Source organism: Canis lupus, chromosome 29 (genome assembly GCF_003254725.2).
Source record: "Canis lupus dingo isolate Sandy chromosome 29, ASM325472v2, whole genome shotgun sequence".
Lineage (NCBI taxonomy): Eukaryota > Metazoa > Chordata > Mammalia > Carnivora > Canidae > Canis > Canis lupus.
Genome location: NC_064271.1, coordinates 35,697,006 through 35,713,782, shown reverse-complemented (window position 1 = coordinate 35,713,782; position 16,777 = coordinate 35,697,006). Strand labels below are relative to the sequence as shown.

At 36.0% G+C, this 16,777-nt stretch overlaps 1 protein-coding gene and 1 long non-coding RNA gene across 12 annotated transcripts in view; one reads left to right on the top strand and one right to left on the bottom strand.

Moving 5' to 3' along the window:
* The window catches only part of NBN (nibrin), a 61,345-nt gene that overhangs the window by 1,902 nt on the left and 42,666 nt on the right, over window positions 1-16,777 (top strand). For all 9 annotated transcript variants that reach the window (XM_025433503.3, XM_025433504.3, XM_025433507.3 and 6 more), the window contains exons 2-7: window positions 1,003-1,133; window positions 2,187-2,335; window positions 2,796-2,955; window positions 5,218-5,321; window positions 14,926-15,043; window positions 16,056-16,249. In XM_025433503.3, the coding sequence (XP_025289288.1) occupies window positions 1,003-1,133; window positions 2,187-2,335; window positions 2,796-2,955; window positions 5,218-5,321; window positions 14,926-15,043; window positions 16,056-16,249 (856 nt within the window). The remainder of the gene's footprint in view (window positions 1-1,002; window positions 1,134-2,186; window positions 2,336-2,795; window positions 2,956-5,217; window positions 5,322-14,925; window positions 15,044-16,055; window positions 16,250-16,777) is intronic.
* LOC112650695 (uncharacterized) overlaps window positions 1-16,777 on the bottom strand; it is a 29,749-nt gene that overhangs the window by 11,954 nt on the left and 1,018 nt on the right. The window contains exon 3 of one of the 3 annotated variants that reach the window (XR_007406974.1): window positions 3,091-3,644. The exons of the other annotated variants lie outside the window; for them this stretch is intronic. This is a non-coding gene — a long non-coding RNA (uncharacterized LOC112650695). Of the gene's footprint in view, window positions 1-3,090; window positions 3,645-16,777 lie in introns of those variants that run through there. 3 annotated transcript variants of the gene reach the window in all.

The window sequence follows — 16,777 nt, the reverse complement described above, 5'->3', positions numbered from 1 at the left end:
TCCCAAGCAGACTCCCCTGCTGAGCACCCAGCTCAACATGGGGCTGGGTCTCAGGACCTGGAGATCGCGACTCCCGAGATCAGCACCTGGAGATCGGGACCCCGAGATCAGCACCTGGAGATCGGGACCCCCGAGATCTGCACCTGGAGATCGGGACCCCCGAGATCTGCACCTGGAGATCGGGACCCCCGAGATCAGCACCTGGAGATCGGGACCCCGAGATCAGCACCTGGAGATCGGGACCCCCGAGATCTGCACCTGGAGATCGGGACCCCCGAGATCAGCACCTGGAGATCGGGACCCCCGAGATCAGCACCTGGAGATCGGGAACCCCGAGATCTGCACCTGGAGATCGGGAACCCCGAGATCAGCACCTGGAGATCGGGACCCCCGAGATCTGCACCTGGAGATCGGGACCCCGAGATCAGCACCTGGAGATCGGGACCCCCGAGATCAGCACCTGGAGATTGGGACCCCCGAGGTCAGGACCCAGAGATTGGGACCCCCAAGATCAGCACCTGGAGATCGCAACCCCCGAGATCAGCACCTGGAGATCGCAAGCCCCGAGATCAGCACCTGGAGATTGGGACCCCGAGATCAAGACCCGGAGATCAGGACCCCCTGAGATCAAGACCCAGAGATCGGGACCCCCGAGATCGGCACCCGGAGATAGTGACCCCGAGATCAGCACCTGGAGATCAGGACCCCCAAGATCAGGACCTGAGAGGAAACCAAGAGTCAGACGCTTAAGGAACAGAGCCAGTCACCTCTGACACTTTTCAGTAATCACTTGAAAACGCTGTAGCTTTCCATCTAGTTAAGTAATCATTTGCATCTTTCAGTGAGGCTTTCCTAGAAAGCACAAGTTTGATGTCTATAAAGTTGATTATTAACATTTAAGAGCAAAATAAAAGTATGTTTCTTAAATATTTGCTGTATATATGTATACATGTGTGTATCTATACATTTACCTTTTTCTTTTTTTTTTTTTTTAATTTTCAGAACCATTCAGACTTTTGACTGGTGTGGAATACATTGTTGGAAGGAAAAACTGTAGCATTCTAATCGAAGGCGATCAGTCAATCAGTCGAAGTCATGCTGCCTTAACTGCAAACTTTTCTGTAACCAACCTGGTACGTTACTCATTTTATTTCACTAGTTTATAGTAAGGGGGTCAAAATTACAAGATTATTTGGGTGTATAAGAGTTTGTAGGATTTTGAATTCCATAATTAGTTTTTTTTTTTTTTAATGTTAAAATGACTTAATTTTGGTAGTGGTAACAGTGGTGTGTGTTTCGATATTTGAAGTTTCTGTTCCAGTGTTTTACTCTATAGTAGTGATTTAGAAGCTCAAAGGAAGTAGAACATATTTATACTTATTTAATGAACATTAAGTGCTTGCTCTCTCCTGCTTTAAAGAGTTTGTGTAGCCATGTGAACACAGGCATTTCCCACATAATGTAGGTTTTCACAGTGGGAATTGGTTTATTTTATTAGGAAAAGCAGTTGTTGCTTATGTCCCACAATTCTTTTGAGTTTGTTTTGGTTGGTTAGCTTTAATCACAACGGTGGGTGGTAAAAGTTATGTATATATAAACGGCTGTGCACCTGATAATGCTGGTGATAATAAGAAAAGCCATTATTTTGAGCAAACACTACATATCAACAGATGCTGCATCTGTTCAGTAATATTTAGGTTTTGTGTCTTTATTTTTCTAGTTGTAAAGGATTATTGTTGAAATTCCTAAAGGAAAAATAAAATTGTTACTGCAAGTCAGACATTCTAAGCCTTTTCTCATTGGACCATTTTTTTTACTGTGTTACTTTGATAATGTAAAAAAAAAAAAAACAACTTAGGGACGAAGCTGTCATGTGTGAAACAGACTACACAAAGGCAAAGAATTCTCAAATGTGTGAAATTGAGGGGTCATTCTACCCTGACTGACAAAAATAAAGAAAATGCTTGTTCTAAGAGGAATGATCCTGGAATTCAGACATTTGCCATTAATTTCTAGTTGACTGATGATTCTGTGTAGGCCACCGAAACTAATTATTGCCTTCTATGGTGGGCAGTTAGCCATCTATCAATTACCTAGTCAAAAAGTTACTAGCTTTTTATTTTGAATCCATTTCGCTTGGGAACTGTATTTACCGTGTGGTAAAAGACTTAAATGTATTGTTTCAGAGTCAAACAGAGGAAATTCCTATATTGACGTTAAAAGATAATTCTAAGTATGGTACCTTTGTTAATGACGAAAGAATGCAGCATGGACTTTCTCAAGTTTTGAAGACAGGGGATAGGGTTACTTTTGGAGTATTTGAAAGTAAATTCAGGTAAGAACTTTTTAAATTCCTATTAAAAATGGGCAGCTTTCTTCTGCACAGCCCAAATTTTAAAGGACGTGATATTTATGGATAATGAATTTAAAACCATTTAATTTAGTTCCTACTTAGCATATTAGTGAACTTTGCATCACATGTGGGCGGTGCATTTTGTCAATCACAGGTAGTGATTAAGAGGGAATAAGAGTTTGAGTGGTCTCCAAGAACCTGATGGGAGCTACATTTGTTTAATTCTACATAAGTGAATGTATAATGTTAACTTCAGTCATTGTTTTTTTTCTTAAGTGCAACTCAAGACTTAGGAAGTGATAATTTCATAAATTAGAAAGGGTAATAATACATAAGAATTAAAATAGCAGCATGTGATGTGAACTTGAAGTTTAAAGTACTATAAGATGCCATCTCTGGAGCTGTGATAGTATAATTTTATGTAACTTGTTCTCATTTACAGAGTAGAATATGAGCCTTTGGTTGCATGCTCTTCTTGTTTAGATGTTTCTGGGAAAACTGCTTTAAATCAAGCTATTTTGCAACTTGGAGGACTTACTGTAAACAATTGGACAGAAGAATGTACTCATCTTGTCATGATATCAGTCAAAGTTACCATTAAAGTAGGTTAAATGCCTTGTTATTATGTTAAAATAAGTTTTGTGAATCTAAGCTTACTCACCAGCTCTACACAGACATTGTTAAGGCCATTTATTTTAAAACTATCAGAGCTGTTAGATGTGGGTTTATATATGTCACATTAAATGTATACCATTTAGGCTAGAATGACTTTTCAGATAACCTGTTTATTATTTGAGACAAGCAAAAACATGTAAGATTATATCTCAGATTTTGATTTACCATTTTAAAGATGATTTATGTTCTGTTTTCACCAATAAGTTTACTACATGTGGAGTTGGTATCTTCAGTCTAAAAGCGAAGTGACTGAGGTTGACCGCCAGTCTCCAGAGTTAGCATCTCTAGTCCCTTCTATCAAGTTGTCTTCTACCAGTTCATCTCATGGTCTCATCCTCTCTTACTTCGTCTCTTTTTGGTATAATGCCCTGATCACAAAGACTATTTAAGTTCTTACAGTTTAATGTGTCTTTGCCATCCAGAGATACGTAGATATCTACCATTAGAAGATGCTGACTCTTCATTAAAACAGTGATATATTTTGGTATGTTTTCAGATTTTGCATCTTCATCAGACTTGGTTATATCCAAAGCTAATTGAAGAATGACATTGGGAGGTGATTCATCTCCTTTAAACAGGTTGACTGTAGATAGGTGAGATTGTTTTAAATTAATGTCTATAGTGAAAAGCAACAAATATTTAGATTCCTTTATTAGATGATACAGAAATCCTTTAATATCTAATAAGAATATGTGTATTATAGCTAAACAGGTATCCTAGAGAAAGGCTTCATTGAACCTCAAGTTAAACTTGTACGTCGGAGGGGTTATCTCTGATAAGGAGCAGGTTCTCTCTTTGCAAGGTTATGAAATTTATAAATTCAGCAGAGTGATTGGCCTCCTGAGTACTAATTTTTGCTAATAAACCAAAACGTCTATTTATTAGTTTATATTAGGGGTGCACCTTTATAGCAACCACATATTTATTTATATGTGGACTCCAACACAATCCCCTTAAAGATACTAAAGTACCTGAGAAGTAAAATTTAAGTAATTATGCGCTTGTTGGGTGAATATGAAATAAGAGCAAAGGCAGTTAGATGGTCTTAAGAGATACTTTACTGAGTCGTGACAGACCTGGAACTAGTACCCATTCACCAGAGTATACACTATTCCAGTGACTGGGAGACAAATGGCGCAGGTATTAGAGTCACTGGATATATACTGACAACATTGCAGAGCAATCCTTTTTCAGTATATTTGATCAGTCATGTGCCAAAAAGAAAGCCTAGTTATTATTTTTTTGGTTCATTTCCCAAAAGTACGGGTTACTTTATATTTTTTAAATCATTAAGTGTTAGAACCAAAAAGAAACCTAAGGAATATTCAGTTCCATTTTTATTTTTTGAAGAGGAAACTGAGTCATGGAGTAATTAAATCCATTACCCAAGATCCCAGGTATTGAAGCTTGCTCAGTCCGTTGTTAAATTCCACATCACTGCTTCCTGCCAGACGCCAGTTACTTCCCTCACGTTTGAGGTTGGTGTATTCAGATTCCAGTCTTGAGACACCTTAGGTTGTTTGCTCGTATTTAAGTAATACTCCATGTTATTAGAAGCATACTTAGAGATTCTTCAGTTGGGTTATTTCCATAGATTATGCTGAATCTTTATTTTCATCTCCAGTGGTGGTATTTTCTAATCTTTTTCAGATTTTGTGGTGTATTTTATTTGCTGTTTATAGCTTAGTTCACTTGTTACTTGAAGTTTCTCCACCCTCACCCCATAGTCTCTTTGTACTTCTTTTGAGCTTTTACTCCACCCCAAGCAGTTATTCTTTTATTTACTTTCTTAAAAATACTTTATTCCATACTTACAATCTGTTCAAAAGACATTTAGGCAGCAAAGATCTTACAGCTCACGTTTTTCTCTTTTTAACATGTTAAGAACTCTTAAATTGGAATACACTTTAAAATGGGCTTATGTTACCTTATTCTGCCCTCCCTAAAAGCAGTTTTTAAATTAATATTGTAATTGGTGGCTTCTTAAAATTAAGTGATTATATAGCATTGTGTATACTGAAACTAAACAGTGACCAAATACTGACTTCAATTTTATGGATTGTGGCTCCTTTATAAATTTAGAGAGATGAAAGGAAAAATGTCCCTTTATAGTCTCTAACTTAAAACTTTTCTTTAAAGAAAAGCTAGCAATGAGTGTTTATATTCACATATGTTTTTCTTCTTTCCAGACAATATGTGCACTCATTTGTGGACGTCCAATTGTAAAGCCAGAATATTTTACTGAATTTCTTAAAGCAGTTAAGGCCAATAAACAGCCTCCACAAATTGAAAGGTATATCCTGTATTTTTTTTAACATACCAATTTATTAAGATATAATAAAGGATACTAACCAACCACCAGATGAAGGATGCACAAGGCAAGGTATGGGGAAAAGGCAAGGAGCTTCATGTTCTCTCCAGGCAGGCCCCTCTCCCTGCACCTCCATGTGTTCACCAACTGGGAAGCTCCTATATCATGTATTTTAAATACAATATGACATACAGAATGTGTGATAGCACTGATTTTATTTAGGTCGATTCCCTCTTTAACGACCTTTTCAGGATGTGGTGTTCAGTTTAACAAACTGAGCCCCCAGATGCCCCCATATCTGCCAATATTTAAACAAAAAAAATCGAAGGACTGCACATGGCGCAGAGGTACCATCCAAAGGCCACATGTCCCATGGTGAGTATCATGCAATCAGGACCTCTGGAATTGTGTGATGCAGCCTTCCTGTTCTGGAGTCACATAGTCTCGGTCCAGAATATCAATAGCACTGTGGCCTTGGGAATGGAGTTTATTTCTTTTGAGCATCAGTTACCGCTTTTGAAAAATGAGACTAACACCTGTCCTGTGTTTTAAGTATTTAGTAGTTTTAGTAATTTTAAGTAATAGAGTGTACAAGGTCTGAGCATTTTGCTTGGCACTGTATTAGGTGCTTGTTAAAAGAAATGCTGCTAATTGCAATAATACCAGGTAAGATTCAAGTAGCTTTATGATGATGATGATGATGGTGGTGGTGGTGGTGATGATGATTTTATTTTATTTTATTTTATTTTATTTTATTTTATTTTATTTTATTTTATTTTTTTATTTTTTTTTATTTATTTTTTTTGGGATGATGATGATTTTAGATGCTCTGCTAAATTTGTGAATGACCAGACTAAGGGATCTTAGCTGCTGTATAGTATTTGTGATCCTTTGAAATAATATAATTTATGGTTGAGGAGGAAGATGTTTGGATTTTTATTTTCGAACTTGGTCAACTTAGCACAAGAACATGCTTGTTTAAAATATACCAATAAGTTACAGTCTATATGGCATAATAGGTAGACTGTGTGTTTATAAGCTCTTCTTAATCTCTATAGGACAGGGACGCCTGGGTGGCTCAGCGGTTGGGCATCTGCCTTTGGCTCAGGGTATGGTCCTGATCCCAGGATCGAGTCCCGTATCGGGCTCCCTCCAGGGAGCCTGCTTCTCCCTCTGCCTGTGTCTGCCTCTCTGTCTCTGTGTCTCTCATGAATGAATAAATAAAATCTTAAAAAAAAAACAACAAAAAAAAACCTCGATAGGACACCTTTGAATATCTGAGTGTTTAAAAATCTAAAGTGTCATGCAAGTTAAGAATCTTATTAATAGTTGTAAAATGCCATTAGTTGTCATAAACTATGTTGCCCAATGCTGGTTTTTTTTTTTTTTTTTTTTTTGAGGGGTGGGTGGGTACTCTTTATGCCTAATAATTTGTGTCTGCTTTTAAAAGTAACTGAAATTTTTCTTCTTGGGGAGGTTTATTTTTTTTTCTTTCATTTGGGAGGTTTTCTTCTTATGAAGCCTATTCATGGTTTTCCCAATAAACACCAATAAGTAATGATCCTTGATACAAATAAGAAGTGATTATTAATCCTATATTACTTGGGAGTGGAAGTGTCTGATAGGTTTTACCACTCGTGATGTATGTGTTATGGTCTTGAAGTTTTTAGAATTAGTCATTGATGTCTACTTATTGTTCAGATTCTCAGGTGTCTTTAACCTGGGTCTATTTTTGACTTTAGGTTTAGCATAAGTTTTTCTGGCTTCAATTTATGACTATATTAACTTAGATGACTACAATAAAACATCTCTACTGTAAGATTGTTTAGTAACTTCTAATTCAGTCTTAGCCATGAAAAGCATTTACACTAGCCCATGTTTGATCATGTCAACTGATAATTATATTTTAATATTTTTTTAAAGTAAGTATATTTTTGCCTTGATAGATTCATATGCTTATTGGAATCCATTTTGATATCCTTGTTGTCTTATTTGACTATATAACTATATAACTTCAACTATCAAATAGAAAAAGGATTAAATTTAAATGAGTAGCATGGGTTATGAAAGGTTTATGAAACAAATTGTGGTGGCTCCTTAACAAAATGTAACTACCTCTTCTCTTAGTTCTGAAAAAGCATTATTAGTGTATTTAAAATAAAAAGGATGTTTTTAATCTAAAAAAGTATAATTCTATTTAGTGCAATTGTGTCTTCATCTTTGCACTGTTACCAAAGAACAGGTTAAGACAGAGTTTAGCATGATTTGTGAGATCTCATTTGCCTATCCTGTCATCAGAATACCAATGTAGATGAAGTCATTTTTAGAAGACTCCATTTCAAAGTATTTATTTTGGTAACTTATACTTTATTAAAGGAAGCTCATTAAAATACTGTAGATTTTCTGGATGTAAAGAAATGATCCCTTAAAAAAGAAAAGGAGTTAACCTTTTATTTGAATTTTTGTAGTCTTATTTTATGGAGTGCTGTTTCAACTACTGAATTTCAAATAACAAGCATCATTGCTGGGAAAACACTGTTGGGAGAAAGTTAGTCTTTGCGTTCATATACAACGTGTCAAATGTGCCAAGAATGCTAGGCCCTTACTACCCTGTATACCTAGGCCATTTCTCGTGGTTTGTAGTGAGAAGCCGTGAGGGAAGAGTTAGTGTCCTTTTTGGGACAAAGAATAGACCTGCTTATAGCTTGCTGAGAAACTCCTGGATTCTCAAGTTCATTGTTCCTCTCTCCTGTAACACAGCCTGCTGTATGTACTTTCTATATCATCCCCACAGAACTTGGTCCAGGAGGAGATCGACTACAAATATGCTGAGGCTTGCCGCTCACTTTGTCTCTGATGCAGGAGTCTTGTGTCTTCTGCCCACATCCAAGAAACAGGAATAGGCTAACTTACTGGCTTAAAATCAGATATCAGACCCAAGAGAAACATTAGCCTGAAACAATCTTAGTTTTTGGAGTTGACTGTATATAATCAATCAAAATTCAAGGCAAAGAAATGTAACATATAGCAGTTCTTTTCTTGGAGATAACCTTACGTATACAAGTTGTGGATGTCAATGTAATTTGGGCCTTTTAGAGATCAACGAAAGGAAATGCTATAATAAGTTCTTACATGAATCGTGAACATATGCCTGTAGGAGTGATGGAATAAATAGCTGTCCAGATGTTGGACAAATGAATATTGTGGCTTGAAATACAGTTTCCATTGCCAGAATTATACATAAGTTGAGAAGAATTCTGTATTTGGAAAATCTGGGGACAGAAATTAAGATGATGTGCTTTGAGTTTGATGAAATTTATTGAAGATGATATAAAGAATTTAAATAAAGTCATAGGGGATCCCTGGATGGCTCAGCAGTTTAGAACCTGCCTTCGGCCCAGGGCGTGATCCTGGGGTCCCGGGATCAAGTCCCACATCAGGCTCCCTGGATGGAGCCTGCTTCTCCCTCTGCCTGTGTCTCTGCTTCTCTCTCTCTCTCTCTCTCTCTCTCTGTGTGTCTCTCATGAATAAATAAATAAAATCTTTAAAAAAATAAAGTCATAAAACGTACATAAGTAAAGTCAACTAATTCTAGATTAAAATTTTAGAGAATTTGTGAATTATATGTACTAGTTGCTATATAATAAAACATTATTTGCAGCTCAAAGTTTCTGTAGAAGCATGCCAAAATGTTTCAATTTTTTCATTATAGAAATTAGAAATTATATTTGTGGTAGCCTAGTATTTAGGCATTGTACCTCTGACCTTGGTCTCTGCCAAGTTAATTGACTCTTTTCCAAATTTTTAACTAGCTATTAAATAACTGGAGCCTCAGAAATGCTTTAAAACTTGTAGAACATATTGCTTCAGAAATACTGATTTTTAGTGATGTTTTCCTCACATTTATTATTTCTTTTCTTGTTCTCCTCCTTATACTATTAAGGAAAAAAGGCTTATCTAAGTATATAAAGTTCAGAACATAGCATGCTACTTATCACTGTATAATCAATGATTTCATATATCATGTGTGTGATCTCACAAATCATATCTGACTCCAACATTTGGTTAGGTTCTTCACAGTACAGTGATGTATTTTTTTTTTTTTTTTGCAAGATCAGTCTTACTAGTCTTAACTGTAAAATTTACTTAACTGTCAAATTTACCACTGTTTTTAAAAGAAAACCAAAATATATTTTTTTAGTCCCAGAATTTTAATGCTCAAATCTGCATATGGGGGGAATAAAGAGATGTTTATACTTTCATCTACTTTTAATAGATGAATTTTTAATTTCTATTTTGTACAATCAAATATTTGTGAGTGCCTACCATGAATTGGGCAAGATAGACCTGAGGATACAGTGATGAGCCAAAAAGCATTACAGTTTCTGTCCTTATGGCACTTGGTAGAAAAGCCAAATACTAAAAATTACACACATTAAAGTTAGAACTCTGGTAGTGCCATCAAGGAAAACTAACGGTGTATTATCCTCCTATCTGTAGGAACCTGGTTCAAGGTTTAACAAATGTTCAGTCTTCATTGAACTAAACTAGAGTTGACTGTTCTCTGGGCATAGTAAACTATTATTTGTGACAAAATTAAAAATGACTCTTTTTAAGTGGTGTAGATAATTTAAAGATCACGTTCCATTGTCATTGGAAGGCAGTAAGACTCCCATCTACTCAGCCATATGTATGTGTTAAACACACATCGTTTTTTTGCTTAGAACTGGTTGCATCATCCAGTGTTACAGTACTATGTACACCAATTCATAAACTAGCCATTTGTGAGTGAAGTGATGCTTGCATTTCACACTGATAGAAGTGTGAAATATTGGAGAATTCTTGTCAAAAGGGAGAGAATAAAAGGCATTCAAAGAGATAACTAGAAATTTATCCTATGTATGAATTAGATATAATATTTACTAATTTTCTAGCATGAACTTTTATTATAGATTTAACTTTAATGGTTAAAATAGTTTCTACTATCCTCTGTGTCTTTAAAAAGAAAATAAACAGAATTGTAAAGTCAGTTATTTAGAAAATCAGATAACACAGTGGGCTGCATTTCACCCTATTGGCTAAGTCAGCTGTTTCCTGCAGATAACTCATTTACTTGAGATTACAAGTTCTAGGAATCACTGTCTTAGAATAGATGTACAATATCCACTGTAGAACGTTAAAACACGTGCATTTGTGGTTTAATCGGTTATCAAAACTTTTTAAAAATGTAATTGTTTAATCACAACTCGGCTAACTTTGTGAAATATGTATGCTGCCAAGGAGAAATATGAGGGGAAAAAAAAATGTAAGGAAGTTAGTTTTAAAATGTGGGATGGTGATCCTCATGACCAAAATATTTTTACCATATTGGGTGTTGTTCTCTGTAGATGGTGAACTCTTGATTGTTTAGTGACTAATAGTCTAGGTTGTGAATTCCCCGTCGTACATTGTCTTCTCATCATCACTGTGATATATTAGTAATTTTTTAAATTAAAGTTTTTAGAGCAATTTTAGGTTCATACCAAAATCGAGAGGAAGTTATAGAAGCTTCCCATTTACCTCCTGTTTGCACACATGCAGTCCCCCCCCCAAATAGGGGTTTCCCCCATCAAAGTGTCATGAGCCTACACTGACCTCATAATCACCCAAAGTCCGTAGTATACATTAGGGTTTACTCCTGGTGTTGTACATTCCGTGGCTTTGGATAAAAACATAATACATATATCCATCATAGTATCATACCAAGTATTTTCACTGCCCTGAAAACCCTCTGTACCCTATTTGTTGTTCCCACTCCCCCCAACTCCCAGCCACAACTGAACTTTCACTATTTCCATAGTTTTGCCTTTTCCAGAATTTCATACAGTTGAATTAAATAGTAGGTAGCCTTTTCAGAATGGCTTTTTTCACTTAGTAACTTGCATTTAAAATTCTCAACATTTTTCATGACTTGGTAGCTCGTTTCTTTTTAGCACTGAATAATATTCCATTGTTTGAATGTACTACGGTTTATCCATTCGCTTACCAAAGGACATTTCCATTGCTTCCACCTTGTGACCATTAAGAATAAAGCTGCTATTCACATCCATGTGCAGGTTTTAGTATGGACATAACTTTTTCAGCTCTTTTGGATAAATACCAGGGAGTGCATCATACAGTAAGAGTGTGTTTAGTTTTGTGAGAAAGTGCCAAACTGTCTTCCAAAGTGGCTTTATCGTTTCACATTCTCACCAGCAATGAATGAAAAGTTCTTATCACTTCACATTCTCACAAGCTTTGGTGGTGTTTGTGTTGTGGATTTTGGCCATTCTTATATATGTGTAACAGTGTCTAAGTGTTATAATTTACATTTTTCTGATAACGTGATATCGAACATCTTCTGCTTATTTGCTATCTGTACATGTCTTTGGTGAGATAGCTGTTAAGATTTTGGCCCCTTTAAAAAAAATTCTGTATTTAAATTCAATTTAGGTAACATATGGTGTATTACTACTTTTGGGGGTTGAAGTTAGTGATGCATCAGCTGCATATAACGCCCAGTGCTCATTCCATCAAGTGTCCTTAATGCCCATCACTCAATCACCCCATCCCCCCACCCGCCTCCCCTCCAGCAGCCCTGTTTCGTATACTTGAGTCTTTTATGATTTGCTTCTTTCTCTGTTTTTATCTTATTTTTCCTTCTCTTCCCCTAAGTTCATCTATTTTGTTTCTTAAATTCCACATGTGAATGAGATTATATGGTAGTTTTTCTCTGACTGATTCATTTCACTTAGCATAATACTCTCTAGTTCCATCCACATTGTTACAAATGGCAAGACTTCATTTTTTGGGGTGGTTGAGTAATATTCCAGTGTGTGTGTGTGTGTGTGTGTGTGTGTGTGTGTGTATCACATCTTTATCCATTCATCTTTCAGTGGACATCTGAGCTCTTTTCATATTTTAGCTATTAGGGACATTGCTGCTGTAAATATTGGGGGGTTCATGTGTCCCTTCAAATTACTATTTTTGTATCCCTTGGATAAATACCTAGTAGTGTAATTGTGGGTTGTAGGGCAGTTCTGTTTTTAACTTTTTGAAAAATTCTGTACTTTTTCCAGACTGGCCATACCAATTTGCATTCCCACTAACAGTGTAAGAGAGTTTCCCATTCTCTGTATCCTTGCCAAAATCCGTTGTTTCCTGACTTGTTAATTTTTGCCATTCTGATCAGTGTGAGGTAATATCATTGTGGTTTTGATTTGTGTTTCCCTGAAGAGGAGTGATGTGTCTGTTAGGCATTTGTATGTTTTCTTGCAGAAATGTCTGTTCATGTCCTCTGCTCATTTCTTGACTGGATTTTTTAGTTTTGGGGTATTGAGTTTGATAAGTTCTTTATTGATTTTGGATATTAGCCATTTATCTGATAATTGCAAATATCTTCTCCTATTCCATGGGTTGCTTTTAGTTTTGTTGTTTCCTTTGATGTGCAAAAGCTTTTTTTCCTGATGAAGTCCTAATAGTTCATTTTTGCTTTTGTTTCCCTTGCTTCTGGAGATGTGTCTAGCAAGAAGCTGCTTCAGGATTTTGGCCCATTCTTTAATCAGGTTGTTTGTTTTCTTACTTTTGGAGAGTTCTTTGTGTATTTTGGGTAACAGTCCTTTATCAGATGTGTGTTTTGCAAATATTTTCCCCCAGTCTCTGGTACATCATCTCATTTTCTTGACATTGTCCTTCACAGAGAGAAGTCTTAATCTTTTTTTTTTTTAGAAGTTTTAAATTTTAATGAAGTTTATTTAGCATATCATTTACTTCATTCATAGATCATGCCTGTTGCTGTATCTGAAAAGTCACTGCCATAGCGAAGGTCATCTAGATTTTTGTCTGTTATTTTCTAGCAGTTTTATAGTTTAGCACTTTACTTTAGGTCTGTGACCATTTTGAGTTAATTTTTGTGAAGGCTGTAAGCTCTGCATCCAGATTCTATTTTTGCCTGTGAACGCCCAATATCCAGTATCATCATCATTTGGTGAAAAGACTATCTAAGCTCCATTGTACTGCCTTTGTTCCTTTGTTAAAGATCACTTGACTGTGTTTATGTTAGTCTATTTCTGGGCTCTTTATTCTCTTTTGTGTGTTTTTTCATAATACCAGATTCTCTTGATTACTGCAGCTTTATAATAAATCTTGGGTAGTACTAGTACTCCAACTTTGTTCTTCCTTAATATTGTGTTGGCTGTTCTGGATCTTTTGCCTCCCCATATAAACATTAGAATCTGTCAGTTTCCACAAAATAACTTGCTGGGAGTTTTATTGGAATTACATTTAATCTATAGATCAAGTTGGGAAGAACTGACACCTTGACAATATTGAGTCTTCTTATCCATGAGCATATTTAGTAATTAGTAATTTTTACTTGAAGGTAGAGAGTTAAGCTGACAGACTGATCAGTTATAAATTGTTGTAGCAAAAGATTTAATTATATAGAAAGTTGAAACTGGACTGATATGAGGCTTGAGAATTATTTGTTGATATAGTGTCTCTGTTTTCTTTTTTTCCCTCATTTTTATGAGAGAGAAAGAATCCCAAGCAGGCTCCACACCCAGGATGGAGCCTGATGTCCCACAACCCCGAGATCCTGACCTGAGCTGAAATCAAGAGTCACATGCTTAACAAACTGAGCCACATAGGTGCCCCCAGAAGATTGTGTATGTGTGTGTTTTAAAGATTTTTATTTATTTATTCATGAGAGAGAGCGAGAGAGGCAGAGACACAGGCAGAGGGAGAAGCAGGCTCCACACAGGGAGCCCGACGTGGGACTCGATCCCGGGTCTCCAGGATCACGCCCGGGCTGAAGGCAGGCGCTAAACCGCTGAGCCACCCAGGGATCCCCAAGATTGTGTTTTTTAATCTCACTTTGGAAATTTTATTTAAACTGACAAAATATTTTAAGTTTTAAAATTGCCTGAGCTTTGGGATGCCTGGATGGCTCAGAAGCTGAGCATCTGATTTCAGCCCAAGGCGTGATTCCGCAGTCCCCGGATCGAGTCCCATGTCGGGCTCCCTGCATGGAGCCTGCTTCTCCCTCTGCCTGTGTCTCTGCCTCTCTCTCTGTGTCTCATGAATAAATCGATCAATCAGTCAATCTTAAAAAAAAATTTTCCTGGGCTTCTCCAAAGGAATGTTTTTTCCCAAAGGGGTTTTTAATAAAACACTTAATAGTAGTTTGCAGAATTGGATGTGAACCTAACACTCCTTGATTCCCAGGAAGCATAAGATGCCAATAGAAATTGATCTTTATGGACTCTGTCTCAGCCTTTTAAAATTCACATAACTTGTTTGATTCATATATATTAAATCATATTTTAGGATTGTCTGCTCTTGGATTATATTTTTTCAGAAAATAAGGAACAGCTATGCTTTTTTATATGGCACCTACCACCATTTTGTCTCTGAAAAAAAAATGCTTTCTTTTAAAAAAATAATAATTCAATGATGTTACAGAAATTAAACCTTCCGGTGTCTAGATAGCTATTCTATTTATAAATTTAACAGTATGCATACAAAACAATATATAATTAGAATATACTTTTAATTTCTTTTTTAACAGTTATTACCCACCTATTGATGAACCAGCTATTGGAAATAAAAACATTGATCTGTCAGGACGACAGGAAAGAAAGCAAATCTTCAGAGGGAAAATGTTTGTATTTCTAAATGCCAAACAGGTAATGTTATGAGAAGAATTTTCTTAATGAAGACATAAACAAGAATAAATTATTACTGTTATCAACTGTTAATGCATTTTTTTTGAGATTTTGTATAGAAGTGAGAAGTGAAAAACTGTCTAGGCACTAAGACTTGTCCAGTATTCACGTATATGAGATTTTTTTGACATATGTTAATTGGCCAATTAAGTTTCTATAAATATGTGGGTTGAGGGGGTGGGGACAGAAAACTGATTTAAGTCTTTACTTGGTCATTTAGTAGCTGTTGAATGTCTTCAGTGTACCAAAATGGGGATTCAAGGAGCTTATGTTGTAGGTGGACAGTGCAAGCAAGCCCACAGTTAGAGCATTGTTCATTATGATAAGGAAGGGCAAACAATGTAACAATCCCAGGGCTGCCAAGATACCTGGTGAACTGGGGATTCTCTGAGTGGAAGCTCAGATTGTCTTCTAAAAAGTAGAACCAGTTCTGTTTCAACTCTACTTTTATTTTACTTCCCTAATACAAGCAAATGGATAAAGAAGATGTGATACACACATATATGTTATGGAATACTATTCAGCCATAAAAAAGAATGAAATCTTGCCATTTATAGTGATGTGGATGGAACTAGAATATAATGCTAAGTGAAATAAGTGAGTCAGAGAAAGACAAATACCATATTATTTCACTCATATGTGGAATCTAAGAAACAAAACAAATGAGCAAATAGAAGAAAAAGAGAGACAAACCATGGAACAGATTCTTAACTGTAGAGAACAAACTGATGGTTACCAGAGGGGGAGTTTGCAGGGTATGGGGGAAGTAGGTGATGGGGACTAAGGAGTGTATTTGTGATGGGCACTGGGTGATCTATGGAAGTATTGAATTATCATATTGTACACCTGAAACTAATATAACACCGTTAACTATACTGGAATTAAATTTAAAAGAATGAACTGAAGGAATGAACTGAAGGAATGAATTGTGCCTATTTCATTATATTTTTTCTGTTTTTTGTTTGTTTTTTAGTATAAGAAGTTAAGTTCAGCAGTTATTTTTGGAGGAGGAGATGCTAGGTTGATAACAGAAGAAAATAAAGAAGAATATAGTTTCTTTTCAGCTCCTGGAATTTGTGTTGTTGATGTAGGAATAACAAATTCACAAACTCTAATTCCTGACTCTCAGAAAAAATGGATTCACTCAATTATGGATAAGCTGCAAAGGTACAGAATTATCTTAATTATTTTAAAAAAGGCAATTTTATATGTAACTTTTTTATTTTACTGAATTTGATATAAAAAGATACATAAGAGTTACAAACATTTTGTTATGTATGGTACTTGGAAATTTATTGTGCGTTAGTGTGCTAGAAGTACAGCATCCTTATCTGTGACAAAGTTCAAATGTAAGATTTTTTCCTGAAACTGCCTACAGCTGGAATATATTTGTTCCTTGGTGATTATTACCATTAGGAATGCATATAACATTTTTCAGCCCTGTCACATAGGCTGTCATTCAAAAGCAAGAAAAAATGTCATATATCCAAGAATAGGATTTGTAGTGAGGAGACAATGTGAAAGAGCTAAACAAAGGGTTTTTGTCCTAAAGTCTTCATTGGTGTTAATAATCTTAATTTTTTTGTTTTTTAAAGTTTTATTTATTCATGAGAGAGAAAGAGAGAGGCAGAGACACAGGCAGAAGGAGAAGCAGGCTCCCTGCTGGGAGCCTGATGCAGGACTTGATCCCAGGAC